Source organism: Canis lupus, chromosome 2 (genome assembly GCF_003254725.2).
Source record: "Canis lupus dingo isolate Sandy chromosome 2, ASM325472v2, whole genome shotgun sequence".
NCBI lineage: Eukaryota > Metazoa > Chordata > Mammalia > Carnivora > Canidae > Canis > Canis lupus.
In genome coordinates, this window is record NC_064244.1 from 80,232,571 (window position 1) to 80,246,337 (window position 13,767).

The following is a 13,767-nucleotide window of genomic DNA, read 5'->3' on the forward strand; positions in this document are numbered from 1 at the left end:
GTGCGCTGGCTGGGGTGGGCAGCTCCCCGTGCCCGCGGGACCCACACGTCCAGCTGTGTGGCCCAGGCAGCCCGCTCACCTCTTTCCTGACCCCTCTAAGCTTGGCCCGATCGTGGTGGGTTCCTGTCACTGTGGAGCGTGAAAGGAAACAGAAGACAGTGGGAGGAGTGCCGTGATCTTCTAGAGCATTTCACGGAGCTCTGGACGGGAGGTTCTCGCTCAGCCCCCGAGGGGAGGACCAGGCCAGCTGGGCCCTTACCTGCTTACCACCTTGCCTTAGGGAGTAAGGGGCTGGTGGAGCTTTCTAGCAGGCTGCCAGCTGGGGGAGGTGGGTGCTGGAGGCAGCTGGGGGCCTCTGGGCTCCACCTGGTGAGGGTTATAACTTGCCTGGAGGGGGGCGGGAGCACTGGGGAGCCCCCGCGGCCTGCTGGCTCTCCCCCGGGCTGATGGCAGAACCAGCCCCTGATGGCAGAACCAGCCCCGGGAGCCAGTGTTTAGGCGACTCTTCAGCACGTGGCCTCCGCCTTTCTCCACCTTTCTGCTCCTTCCTTCCTCAGGCTCTGCTCCCTCCCTTCCTGGTCTCCCACGGCTTCCTCTGCTGCTTCCTCTCACCGTCTCCCCTTTTCTTCCTTTTTAGTCTTTGAATTTGTCAAAACAGGCACCCTTTGGGAGTATTTCTCTGTTGGAACAGCTCTGGGGGACCCTGTGTTGTGCCCCCCACACCCGCATCTGGCGAGGAGCATGGTCAGCATTGGGTGGAAGACCTCCTCCTAAAAAAAAAAAAAAAAAAAAAAAAAAAAAAAAAAAAAAGACCTCCTCCTGGAGGGGTGGGTGCAGGGAGGTGCCTGGCCACCAGCCACCTTCCCCCGACCTTTACTCCCCCGAAGCCTCTGAAATGAGAGCCGGGCCTGTGCCCTTTCCCTGGAAGCTGTGGCGGGGCCGCAGCACGAAGGCTCCTGAAGGCTCTTGAGGGCTCCTGGCAGGCGTGGGCCCCTGGCCCACCCCGCTGAGCAGCTGCCCTTGGGGCCCTGCGTGGTACCCCGCCCCCCCACCCCCGGGGTGGGCCCCAGAGTCTCTTCTCAGGTTTACAGCAAGTCAGGTGGCCTTGCAGCTGGGGCAGGGGCGGGGGTCAGCTGCTGCTCCCGGTTGTTTCCAAACTTAGGACACTTCCTCCCTTCCTCCCTGGTCCATTGTGGGTATTGTTGGGTCAGCTGCCGGACGAAGGTGAAGGAGCCAGGCCCCCCCGGCGATGGGGGGCTTCTGCACCCGGCTTCTGAGGACATAGGCAGTGGCTAGGGACTGGGACTTGGCTGCCGGCCGCACCCGCCTTCACCCTCTGCCTGCCCTGTCGGGGGTGCGCTGCCTTCACATCCCAGGCCTGAGTGCCCACGGTCTGGGCCTTTAACCCGGCACCGGACATGGGTCCTTTCCAATGGAGCCCCGCCTCGGTGACATCCTCCAGCTCCCGGACACATAGCCCTGCCTTTGAAAACCTCCCAGACGCCACCGGGTGGGTGGGCTTCACAGCGTTCAAAGCTGATGGGGGGGCTGAGCCCCTCTTGGGGGGTGGGGTGGGCGTGGCTTTCCTTGCGGCTCGTTGTGGCCAGACCACCATACATGGTCACGGCTCCTGCGGTGACTCACACGGGGGGTGGGGGGTGGGGGGTGGGGGGCTGATGTCCCTGAACCGCGGGAGCCCGTGAGGGGCTGCTGGAACCTGGGGGCTAGGAGCCGCAAAGTGTCCTTCGCACCTGCCCAGAAACAGCCTGGGGCAGCTCCGAGCAGACCCAGGCGTCCGATGCCGGGCCAGGGCATGACAGCCTGGCCCTGGTGGGTCCGTGCCAGGGCCTGTGCCAGGGCTGGCGGCCTGTGATCCCAGGAGTGGGGTGCTGACTTTCATTTTGAAATTGGATCTTTCTTGGACCGAGGTGCCTGCTATTTTTCCTATAAAATGCTCATCTGAGATGCACTCTGGTGTGGCGCTGCTGCGGAGGCCCGAGCTGTTTTAGATACTTATTTAGCCCTGGCTTGTGGTAGTTGGTGATTATTCGGCACCAGGCCATGGAATTTTTCTGAGCATATTCACTTGAGACGGTTGTGGGATTTCCAGGCATTAATGAGGTCTTTGACAGAGAAACTGCGGCCAGACCAGCAGCTCTTGGGGTCAGGACCAAGGCTCATTCTTCCACCAGGGACCGACTGGAGAGGTTTCTGGAGGCAGAGGACTCCCCAACTTTATGTGGTTCCCTGAGCCTATGAATCAGAGAGAGAGAGAGATCCCTGCCCCCAAGGGCAGGACTTTGCCAGACCCTGTGCAGGAGAGGGTCCACTCCTGAGATGCTGGCAGATGGAACACCTGTCTTCCCAGACGCACGTCTCACCTGTATATGACAGAATGGGGGGAAAAAACCGAAATAAAAAGGTTTTCATAAAGCCAAATGTATCTAGTTGAAAGATCTGTCCTTTCTTCTAAGATTATGTCCTGCATCCTTTTTTTTTTTTTTTTTAAGATTTTATTTATTCACGAGAGATGCAGAGAGAGAGAGGCAGAGACACGGAGAGGGAGAAGCAGGCTCCCTGCAGGGAGCCCAATGTGGGACTCGATCCCGGGTCTCCAGGATCAGGCCCTGGGCTGAAGGTGGCGCTAAACCGCTGAGCCACGGGGGCTGCCCAATGTCTTTTTTTTAATGCTCTCAGTAATCAGTGCTTTGTGTTTGTTTTTTGACTTTTTAATGTCGTTACCTGGCAAGATGCAGAAGTGCTGTTTTGTGTTGGTCCCTCAAAGCTTTTGGTTTTGGGAACTTTGCTGACCAGTAAACCCAGGGATCTAGGAGCCACTGGTCAGCCTTGGCTTGCACAGGGAATCTGGAGCGATTTACCCTTTGTGGATGTAGTTCCCCTCCTCTGCCCCACATTTCTCACCTGGGAGGGTTGGGGTGGACTGGTCAGGCTGGCTGGCGTCCTTCCTCTGTGCTCACGCGAAGGCCCTGTGGCTTCCCAGCCATGGATTTTCCCCAGCACAGCCAGCAGGTCCTGGAGCAGCTGAACCAGCAGCGGCAGCTGGGACTTCTGTGCGACTGCACTTTCGTGGTGGACGGCGTTGACTTCAAGGCCCATAAAGCAGTTCTGGCAGCCTGCAGCGAGTACTTCAAGATGCTCTTCGTGGACCAGAAGGATGTGGTGCACCTGGACATCAGTAACGCGGCAGGTACCCCGTTGGGTCCAGGGCTGAGCTTGTGGTGGCCCTGTGCCGCGCAAGGCCCTCCTGGGGGCGGCCCTTCAGGCCCTGGGGTGGGCCAGGCCTCCCACGCGGGACTCAGGCCATGAGCATGTGGGCACCTAGTTGCTGCTACGTTTGCGGGGCCTGTTTTGACTGGGAGAGAACTGACAGGAAGGGCTCATGATAAGCTCATCATAGGGAACATAGGCTAGGCTTGTCAGGAGGGACAGAGAACAGGTGGGCTCTGAGCCCCCAACCCCTTCCCCTGGCTGAGTCTGTCCCGAACCCCTACCACAGGGCTGGCCCTGATGGGGATGGCCACAGCTGGGGCTGGGAGGGGGTCGGGAAGACCCGGCATTGAGGAGGGAACCGGTCCTGGATTTGGCTCCTGACCCAGGATGGCGTGACCTTCCACGGGAAGGTCAGGGCAAAGTGGTGTCCCCCCAGTTTACAGATATGGAAGCTGAGATCCAGAGCGGGCAGGTGACTGGCCTGGAGGTCACCTACTTTGTGGCAGAGCCCTGATGAAGGCCAGTGCTGACACCCTCTTGGTGGCGTGTCCTCCAGTGGTGGAGTGTGGTGACTGGGAGAGTACACGGGGGCGGGTGGGGGCGTGTTCACACTGCTGTCCCCTGTGCAGGGTAGGAGTTCACCTGGCCTTCGTGCAGGGTGCTGTTTACACTCTCAGTCCTCTGTTCACACCCTCTACTGCGCAGAGCAGGTGCTCACACCCCTGTTCTCCATGCAGGGCAGCCGTCACCCCCTCCGCCCTTTGGGGGCCTATTTCATTTCAGAGGCTGTGGTCTGGGCTGAGGGTCCTCGGGTTGCCCGCCTGCCCGCCAGTACGGGCCGGGGAGACGGTGGCCTGCCATCCCGCTACCGAGTCGGGCAGCTGAGGAGGCTGCTGGTGCCGGGCCTGGAGGCGGGTCCGTGATGGCTGTCTGTGTCCTTGGCAGGCTTGGGGCAGGTGCTGGAGTTCATGTACACGGCCAAGCTGAGCCTGAGCTCTGAGAACGTGGACGACGTGCTGGCCGTAGCCAGCTTCCTGCAGATGCAGGACATCATCACGGCCTGCCATGCCCTCAAGTCACTCGCTGAGCCGGCCGCCAGCCCTGGGGAGAATACGGTGGCCTCGGCCGTGGAAGGTAAGACACTTGGCGGGCTGTTCTGAGTAGGTGGCTTTGGAGGCAGTGCTGCCTCGGACTCTCTGCTTCTCTCTGGGCCCCAGTTTCTTATCTGGCCTTGCCTGCACCGTGGGGTGCTGGTAAGGAGTAAAGCCTCAGGAAGGGCCTCACAGGGGCCCATCTGCCTACCCCTTCCCCCATTAGCTGCTTTGTGCCCTGCTCCCTTAGCCCTCTGCACTTGGGGGTCGCTCCTCCTGCAGCTCTCTGCTGTCGGGCCCCTGGTGCCAGGTGTGGGACAGACGCTCTTGGTACTCTTTGCAGAGAACCCCGTTCCCCTCCCAAGCACTGACCTCTGACTGGTGGTATTGTCTTGCTTGTGAGGTGTGCTCCCCGACCAGTGTGGGAGCCCCACGGAAGCAGCGGCCGGGACTGCTTATCCCAGGCCCAGGCACAGCCTGGTGTGGAGGAGCTGCCCTGGGAACAGACTGCTAGAAAGTCCTGGGCTACCTCACCCCTCCAGGTGGTGGGCATGGGATGGGAAACGGCAGGTCTGTCCTGTTCCATGTCTAGGAGGAGACAAGAGAGCCAAAGAGGAGAAGGCAGCTGCTACCATGCTGAGTGAGCTGGACCCAGCCGGCAGCAATCCGCCCCCAGGCCCGGGCAGGGAGCCCAAAGAGGAGCGGGGTGGCCAGGCCGAGAGCACGGCCAGCGGTGAGTCGTGGCACCGAGGACCCGGCCGTCCGTCCCATCACCTCCCCAGGGCCCAGAGGTAGGGTGGCACAGGCTACTGTACCCCTTGAGTTCTCGTTCCCCAGAATGACCTGCTGTTGGCTTGGGGGCGCCTGTCCAGCCAGAGCAGAGGCACAAGCAGCTTGAGTTTGGATGTGCTGGGCCCCTGCTCCAGGCCACCGCCGCTGCCAGGGACCTGGTCTAGGAGAGCCATCAGGCCCCTGGATGGAGGGTCCTAATCCAGCCTCTGGTGTTTGCACACCACACCCAGGCGCAGAGCAGACGGAGAAGGCCGATGCCCCTCGGGAGCCGCCCCCCGTGGAGCCCAAGCCAGACCCCACGAGCAGCATGGCTGCTGCTGAGGCCGAGGGCGCCTTGTCGGAGAGCTCAGAGCAAGGTACCCAGGGGCCACCCGCACGCCCAGGTCCCCCGAGGTCCCTCCCCCTGCCCCACCTCCAGCTGATCCCACTGTGAGTCATGCCTTAACTTTGGGCCCAAGTCATCTTTCCATTCTGGAAATCTGACCTTTGGTTGCACACCCAGCCTTGCTTCTGTTGGCACAGATGTGTTGCTGGTGCAGCGCCCGCACTTCTGCTGCTTCCCGGTGCTGCGCACCATCGGGGAGCCCGGCCGCCCCCAGCACCCGCTGTGTTAGCAAGTCCAGCGTCCTGGGGAACGAGGCCACCGCCCCTCCCAGCGGCAGGTGGCCCTGCCTGCTTGTCTGGGGAGGCCGCCTCCTTTGCTGGCTGTGAGGTCGCGACCTTTGGAGGCCGCTTCTTGCCCTCCCAGGCATCTCAGTGCCTGCCCTTCTGCCCGCAGAGATGGAGGTGGAGCCGGCCAGGAAAGGGGAAGTGCGAGAGGATGAGGGCGCAGGGGCCGCCGAGGTCAAGGAAGAGGGGCCGCCGCTGGAGAAGGGGGAGGCCCCTGAGGAGAGCGAGGAGTCGGCCAGCACCGACTCGGGCCAGGAGCTGGGCGCTGAGGCCCGGGGCCTGCGCTCGGGCACCTACGGCGACCGCACGGAGTCCAAGGCCTACGGCTCCGTCATCCACAAGTGCGAGGTGCGGCCCTCCCTGCGGCCCCCGCCCGCGGCCCCCGCCCCCCACCCCGCGGCCCTGACGCCTGCTCCCCCGCTGCACCCCGCAGGACTGCGGCAAAGAGTTCACGCACACGGGCAACTTCAAGCGGCACATCCGCATCCACACGGGCGAGAAGCCCTTCTCGTGCCGGGAGTGCAGCAAGGCCTTCTCGGACCCGGCCGCGTGCAAGGCCCACGAGAAGACCCACAGGTAGCCCGCGCGCAGCCGCCCCCCGCCCCCCGCCCCGGCCTCTGGGTGCCCCGAGAGCCTCACCCCTCTGTCGCCCTGTGACCACCAGCCCGCTGAAGCCGTACGGCTGCGAGGAGTGCGGCAAGAGCTACCGGCTCATCAGCCTGCTGAACCTGCACAAGAAGCGGCACTCGGGCGAGGCGCGCTACCGCTGCGAGGACTGCGGCAAGCTCTTCACCACGTCGGGCAACCTGAAGCGCCACCAGCTGGTGCACAGCGGCGAGAAGCCCTACCAGTGCGACTACTGTGGCCGCTCCTTCTCCGACCCCACGTCCAAGATGCGCCACCTGGAGACCCACGACACTGACAAGGAGCACAAGTGCCCTCACTGCGACAAGAAGTTCAACCAGGTGTGCTCGCGGGAGGCGAGGGTGAGGAGGCGGCGGCTGAGGAGGGAGGGCCGCCCCGCTGCCGGGGAAGCTGGGAGGACGGCTCGAGGCTGGGTGGGCTGGGGCCCCGAAGAACTAGGGTGAGCTGGTTTTCCCTTTTTCACCTCCGGGACCTGGAACATTCCACTGGCCTCGAGGAAAGATGGAGCGCTCCAGGGGCCCCCAGGGAGGGCTGACAATCCCTTGTCCCCTGGTGGGAGGGGCCTCCCGCACTGTGTTCCTTGGGGTGGCCCTTCTGACCCCTTCCCCGGGCGCAGGTGGGGAATCTGAAGGCCCATCTGAAGATCCACATCGCCGACGGGCCCCTCAAGTGCCGAGAGTGTGGGAAGCAGTTCACCACCTCAGGTAGGGCCGGGGCTGCCCCCAGCCACCCGCTGCCCTCATGCCCCTGCACCCCCCAGCCGCCCGCTGCCCCTCACGCCCCTGCACCCCCCAGCCGCCCGCTGTCCCTCACGCCCCTGCACCCCCAGCCGCCCGCTGCCCCTCACGCCCCTGCACCCCCCAGCCGCCCGCTGCCCCTCACGCCCCTGCACCCCCAGCTGCCCGCTGTCCCTCACGCCCCTGCACCCCCCAGCCTCCCGCTGCCCCTCACGCCCCTGCACCCCCCAGCCTCCCGCTGCCCCTCACGCCCCTGCACCCTCCAGCCGCCCGCTGCCCCTCACGCCCCTGCACCCCCCAGCCTCCCGCTGCCCCTCACGCCCCTGCACCCCCCAGCCTCCCGCTGCCCCTCACGCCCCTGCATCCCCCAGCCTCCCGCTGCCCCTCACGCCCCTGCACCCCCAGCCGCCCGCTGCCCCTCACGCCCCTGCACCCCCCAGCCTCCCGCTGCCCCTCACGCCCCTGCACCCCCCAGCCTCCCGCTGCCCCTCACGCCCCTGCACCCCCCAGCCGCCCGCTGCCCCTCACGCCCCTGCACCCCCCAGCCTCCCGCTGCCCCTCACGCCCCTGCACCCCCCAGCCGCCCGCTGCCCCTCACGCCCCTGCACCCCCCAGCCGCCCGCTGCCCCTCACGCCCCTGCACCCCCCAGCCGCCCACTTCCCCTCACGCAGGCGCCCCTTGCGTCTCGCCACAGGGAACCTCAAGCGGCACCTTCGGATCCACAGCGGGGAGAAGCCCTATGTGTGCATCCACTGCCAGCGGCAGTTTGCAGACCCCGGTGCCCTGCAGCGGCACGTCCGCATCCACACAGGTAGGCGAGTGGGCCCGGCGCTGCCGGGGGGCGGGGGAGGGGGGCGGCTGGGAGGTGGAGGCGCCCACACTTTCTCCTGCCCCGTCCCCAGGCGAGAAGCCGTGCCAGTGTGTGATGTGCGGCAAGGCCTTTACCCAGGCCAGCTCCCTCATCGCGCATGTGCGCCAGCACACAGGGGAGAAGCCCTACGTCTGCGAGCGCTGCGGCAAGAGGTCCTGCCCTGCCTGTCCCTCCCCTGCCCCGGGCCCTGCGGGGGTCCCCGGCAGCCTGTGCGGTGTAGGGGGTCAGGATGCCAACCTAGGGCTCAGTTGGGAACCGGGCCAACCACTGCTCCAGTCCAGGCTTAGGTCCCCGGGGTCGGCTCTGATCTAGAGGCGGCGACAGGAGGCCCCAGCTCAGCTCAGCTCAGCATCCCCAAACCAGGCTTGGGCAGTTGGGTGCCAGCCCATCCCTGTGTGGCCCTGCAGGTTCGTCCAGTCCAGCCAGTTGGCCAATCACATTCGTCACCATGACAACATTCGCCCTCACAAGTGCAGCGTGTGCAGCAAGGCCTTCGTGAATGTGGGGGACCTGTCCAAGCACATCATCATCCACACTGGTGAGCCTGGGCCCACCGCTCACCTGTCCCTGGTTCTTGGCGGGGTGGCGGGCAGGGAGGTCCCTCCAGATCGTGGCCTGGGGTGCTGACCCTAGCTGCAGGTGGCCTTGAAGGAGGCTCAGTTCAAACGAGGACCCCCTCTTCCTAGTATCCAGAAGGCACAGCGGCCACTGGAGGCTACCCCAGGGCGCTTGCTGCTGGAAGAGACAGGGCTTTGGGGCAGCTGGAGGCCACTGAGGTCCTCCCCCCTCCCCCCAGCGGCAGGCGAGAACCTTGCCTTCCCCCCCAGGAGAGAAGCCTTACCTGTGTGACAAGTGTGGCCGTGGCTTCAACCGGGTGGACAACCTGCGTTCCCATGTGAAGACCGTGCACCAGGGCAAGGCGGGCATCAAAATACTGGAGCCCGAGGAGGGTGGCGAGGTCAGCGTGGTCACTGTTGATGACATGGTCACGCTGGCGACCGAGGCACTGGCGGCAACAGCCGTCACTCAGCTCACAGGTGCGGGCTGCGGGCAGCTGGGGGTGGTCGTGGGCAGCTTGCCTCTGGGGTGGCCGCGAAGGGGCAGGGCCCTTTGGCCTCAGGCCCTGCGGACTTGGCCCTTCACCCGCAGTGGTCCCGGTGGGCGCCGCGGTAACCGCCGATGAGACGGAAGTACTCAAGGCTGAGATCAGCAAAGCAGTGAAGCAAGTACAGGAGGAAGGTGAGGGGGCGCCCGGGGGTGGGAGTGGGGGGGCGGTGGAGGCCCGGGCCCTCCCCGCTCTGACCACGGCCCTGCCTCCCACAGACCCCAACACCCACATCCTCTATGCCTGTGACTCCTGTGGGGACAAGTTCCTGGACGCCAACAGCCTTGCCCAGCACGTGCGGATCCACACGGCGCAGGCGCTGGTCATGTTCCAGACGGACGCGGACTTCTACCAGCAGTACGGGCCAGGCAGCGCGTGGCCGGCCGGGCAGGTGCTGCAGGCTGGGGAGCTGGTCTTCCGCCCTCGGGACGGGGCCGACGGCCCGCCCGCTCTGGCAGAGACGCCCCCCGCGGCCCCAGAGTGTCCACCGCCCGCTGAGTGACGGGCGGCCCTCCTGTGACTGCTATTTAAGGATGGACGGCGCCCTAGAGGAGAGGGTGGCCCCATTCCCTAGAGAGAATAAATTGGATTATTTTCTAACGCTGCCTATAGCTCCCTGTGGGGGGGGGGCGGGAGCTGGCACAGCCGTGGCTGGTGCCCCGGGAGGGCTGCTCCCCCCGGGAGGCCGCTCTAGGGAAAGGCTGGCTTCCTCGCCCTGAGTCGGGGTGCGGGCGGCACGCTCGGGGCCAGAGACCGGGGCTCCCCGCAGCCCGTCCCTCATCCAGTCTCCTCCTCGGGCTTCTCACCTGTTCAGCTTCAGGACCTGAGCTCCCCTCTCCGCCACGGAGCACAGCCGTGAGCCCGCTCCCCTCTGCCCAGGCGGGTTGGCTTCCCCGGATCCAGGCTGCCCAGAGCGCCCAGCTCAGAAGCCCACTCAGCCCAAGCAGCAAGGTAGGCAGAGAGCCAGGCCCCCAGGCCCTGGGCCGTCCGTCGGGCGTGGGGAAGCCCGAGGCCTCCACCCTCCCTCGCAGGATCTAGGCCGGGCCAGGGCCAGCTCTGGGGAACCTTTAGTTGCCCTGAGCCGATGGAGTCTACGACCAAGCCGAGGGTCAGAGAGGAGTGGCCGGGAGCTTCGATGGGGGAGGTGGGGACGGGGACGTGGCAAGCAGGGCCACGGAGCCCCCCCGGCAGGGAGCCCCCCCCCCTTGGCAGGGAGCCCTGTCGCTGTCCCTGCCCCTCCCCAGGTTTGCTCCCAGCAGCTGTCCTCCCTCATCAGAGGGCGCCACCTCCTCATTCCGCAGGTGTAGGTTGGGAGGAACCCTCAACTCTGTGCCCCTCTAGCTTGTAGGGAGTGGGTCCAGCTGCAGGGACGCCCCCCACCCCCAGGCCAGGCTGTGCCGCTGCCGCTGCAGGGCCGCCGCTCCAGACCCCGAGGAGGAAGGGGGGCGAGACACGAGACGCCAAAGCTTGCTTATTAGGAGGTTTCTGAGTCGGCCCGTGGGTGGGGTTTTTTTCTGTATCCAACTTTGAAGTGCCTTCCGCGTTACCCAGGAACATACAAGTTCAGTCTGTGGCAGAAACCTCTTTTGTACAAGACGGTGACGCTTGGGAGGGTCAAGTGGCAGGGAAGCAGCTGGTCCCACAGGCAGATGTGGGGAGGGAAGCAGAAGCGGGACGAGGGAAGCCAGGGTCCTCCCACCCGAGTGACAATCACATCCACGCTTGACGTGTTTTGTATTTTTTAATAAAGTTTGTAATCCAATGGACACACAAAACAAAACTGCGCTGAGAAAACCAGTTTCATAAATTAATAAGTGTTAGGAAGTTGGGGGGAGAGGTCAAGGTAACAGGAAGAGGGGAAGCCAGTCTTTTTTGTACAGTCTGTGTGTGTGTGTGTGTGACACTTCCAAATCGCGGGGGCAGGGCCCGTGCTGTAACGAAGCGCACTTATACAAATGAGTGACAATACAAAGTCTGAGTATGAAAATAAGATTTTTCTCTGAAAACACATTTTTGGCACAGATTAAAAAAAATGTATGTCAGGGGAATTTGATTTTTTTTAAGTCAGTATTATATATATTTATATATATTATATATTTATATATACACACATCCCAAGTTCTGCATATCCCACCAGGAAAGAAAATCCTTCTGTTTGCTCTTTTTCGATTGTAAACTGTACATCCGGGTAAATCAGAGATGGTAGTGGCAGGAGAATTAAGAAAGGTGACACATCCAAATGAGCAAGGGGAAGGGCAGGGTGGGGACCAAACAACCCAATGAAATGTTCCTTGACCCCAATGTTTCAGCAGAAGCCTGAAGTCCTGCGCTAGAGTCCTCGATGCGTGTTCAGGTACACCAAGACATCCAGAGTGTCACAGCCTGTCTTCACTGTGCAAAAGTCCAAGTCACTAATTTAGTGCAAAGGCAGTTCTGTTTTGTTTCTTAAAAACAAAAACAACAAAAAATTAATTCCACTGCCCAGTTCCTTTTCTCCAGAGGAGAGAGAAACCCAGCCCTAAGGTGTGTGCAGAGTCCATTGGTTGGTGGTCTGTCCTCGGGCTAAATATCATGTAAACACACAGGTAGCAGCACCACTGCCCAGAGGGGTCGGCCCCCCTGAGCCGGGTGGGCGGGCTCGAGGGCGAGGCTGGCGTCTGGCAGTGGAGCAGATCCCCTCCGGCAGCTGCCTCCTCCACCTGACTGGGTTGTCCTGGGTTAACGTTTTGCTGCAGAGCCTCGGGGACATACACCGAGTGGTGACCGTTCAGTGGCTCACACGGAGGCAATGACAATCATGAGGTGGGGAGAAATGTTGGAGATGCTGGCAAGGAGGTCGGGAGCCAGACGGGACAGGTGGCTCTCTGAGAACTCGCAGGGCGGGAAGATCTGTAGCACGTAGGCGGGCTGGAGAGGGGGACGAGAGAGAAATGGGATCCCCGGTCTCCACATCAGCCACCCCACCCCACTACCATCCCGTAACATTTCCAACTGGGGGCTAGGACTGTGCCCACCAGGAGGGGCCTACATGTCAGAAAACCAACCGAATTATCCTGGGAGTCACCTCCGCAGCAGGAAGTAAAAACCCCGCTGTCTCAGCTGATCCTGGGTTAGCTCTAGGGTGGGCAATGGTGGCCTTGTCAGTGTCCTCTATCCAAAACACCCTTTTGCCCACATCTGAGCCCCCTCTGGACAACCCTAACGTGGCCCTGGGAGCCCCTGCCGGCAGACTGGACAGCCTGCCCGCCTAGACCAGCCCCCACGTACGTGTCCCAAGGAGGACACCGAGCTGACCTGATTGGAGCCGGGGTTGGGAACGTTGATGATTCCTGCCGCCTGCTTGGCCTGCAGGTAGGTGATGAAGGCCGCCTTGAGGGACTCGGTCTGGCTCACGACGTCCTCTTGGTCGCGGCCACAGGGCAGAGCCAGCAGCAGACAGTAATCTGTCTCCACCTGTGACAGAAGCCGTCGTCCAATCAGGGGACTCTCGGCCAGACCACAGCCCCATGCCTGTCCAACCCCGGGTTCGGCTCCTAAGTTCACAAAGGCCCCCCCCCATGCTGAGGTGACCTCAAGAGTCCACCCAACTTGTTGATTAAGGAAAACCCTGTTTCCGAGCCTAGAGGAATCTTGCACCCCACCGCAGATAGAACAGGCCAGGCGTGCCACTCCCACACCCCAAGGGCAAGCCCGGTCCTCCCTCGTGGGCAGGGCAGCCGCCCGCCTGGGGCCGGAGACTTACCGTCATCCTCCGGGCAACCCCTTCCAGCTGCGAGGCCTCCAGCCGCATCCTCTGGGCGATCCTCAGTGGGGGGCCTCCCTCAGAGAGGGGCAGAGACCGATGCGCCAGGACATTGTTGCCGGAGACGAAGTGGAGCTGCACGGCAGCCGTGTCATTCTTGAGGGCCAGCAGGCCCTGCCACACGATGGGGTACTTCTGCTCTCAGGGAGACAGACAGGAAGTGAGCTCGCAGCTGGAGAACAGAGCCATCCACGCTGGACATGGCTCCAGGCAACAGCTTACTGGCCTAAGTGGGGACCTTAGGACATTTAACCCGGCGCAGAGGTTGGAGGGGAGCGGGGGGCCCCTGCCCAGGCTTACCTTCAGAAGCTGGACCATATCCACAGGCCTCTGGGAAGTCAGGTGTGGAGAAGAATCTGGTTTGGGAGCGGGCTGGGCTTCTGTGTGCGTCAGAGCCAGTCCTGGAGGGGTGCTGGGGCTTGAGGTTGTGGGGACAAACAACGGCTGCTTTGGGGCGGCCTGAGCAGGGAGAGGGGCCGGGAGGTCAGGCTTCAGGGAGACAGACACGGGGGAGGGGTAGGAGGTCTGGCTCGTCTCTGCCTGCGCCCTCTGAACCTGCGCATGAGGCTCGGCTGGCCGGCTTGCGGGCACGGCGGGGAGGCGCGGCTGCTCTACTCCTGTCTGCGTCCCCTTCGCCTCCTGGGAGACCTGAGGCAGCTTGCCGCTTGGTGGCTGGCCTGGCTGGCTGAGCTGGGAGGGCTGGCAGGGCTGCGTGGGCTGGGCAGGCTGTGTGGACTGCACGGGTTGGGCGGGCTGTGTAGACTGTGCAGGCTGAGCGGGCTGCAAAGGCTCGCCTTCAGGAGCCGGGCCCTGGAGTTCGGCG

General features: G+C 63.3%; 2 protein-coding genes across 7 annotated transcripts in view; one reads left to right on the forward strand and one right to left on the reverse strand.

Annotated features, from left to right (window-relative positions):
• The window catches only part of ZBTB17 (zinc finger and BTB domain containing 17), a 31,768-nt gene extending 20,846 nt beyond the window's left edge, over positions 1-10,922 (forward strand). For 5 of the 6 annotated variants that reach the window (XM_035712949.2, XM_035712950.2, XM_035712952.2 and 2 more), the window contains 14 exons: positions 3,002-3,208; positions 4,177-4,365; positions 4,915-5,055; positions 5,345-5,470; positions 5,893-6,131; positions 6,217-6,359; positions 6,448-6,748; positions 7,045-7,132; positions 7,861-7,977; positions 8,069-8,189; positions 8,445-8,575; positions 8,865-9,074; positions 9,187-9,276; positions 9,361-10,922. In XM_035712949.2, the coding sequence (XP_035568842.1) occupies positions 3,004-3,208; positions 4,177-4,365; positions 4,915-5,055; positions 5,345-5,470; positions 5,893-6,131; positions 6,217-6,359; positions 6,448-6,748; positions 7,045-7,132; positions 7,861-7,977; positions 8,069-8,189; positions 8,445-8,575; positions 8,865-9,074; positions 9,187-9,276; positions 9,361-9,644 (2,385 nt within the window). In that variant the 5' untranslated portion in view covers positions 3,002-3,003 and the 3' untranslated portion in view covers positions 9,645-10,922. The remainder of the gene's footprint in view (positions 1-3,001; positions 3,209-4,176; positions 4,366-4,914; positions 5,056-5,344; positions 5,471-5,892; positions 6,132-6,216; positions 6,360-6,447; positions 6,749-7,044; positions 7,133-7,860; positions 7,978-8,068; positions 8,190-8,444; positions 8,576-8,864; positions 9,075-9,186; positions 9,277-9,360) is intronic. The other variant, XM_025447171.3, reaches the window with a different exon arrangement.
• SPEN (spen family transcriptional repressor) overlaps positions 10,871-13,767 on the reverse strand; it is a 95,064-nt gene continuing 92,167 nt past the window's right edge. Inside the window, exons 12-15 of the mRNA XM_025447169.3 lie at positions 13,245-13,754; positions 12,885-13,079; positions 12,437-12,595; positions 10,871-12,049 (exon numbers count right to left, since the gene is read on the reverse strand). Of these exons, the coding sequence (XP_025302954.3) occupies positions 11,918-12,049; positions 12,437-12,595; positions 12,885-13,079; positions 13,245-13,754 (996 nt within the window). The 3' untranslated portion in view covers positions 10,871-11,917. The remainder of the gene's footprint in view (positions 12,050-12,436; positions 12,596-12,884; positions 13,080-13,244; positions 13,755-13,767) is intronic.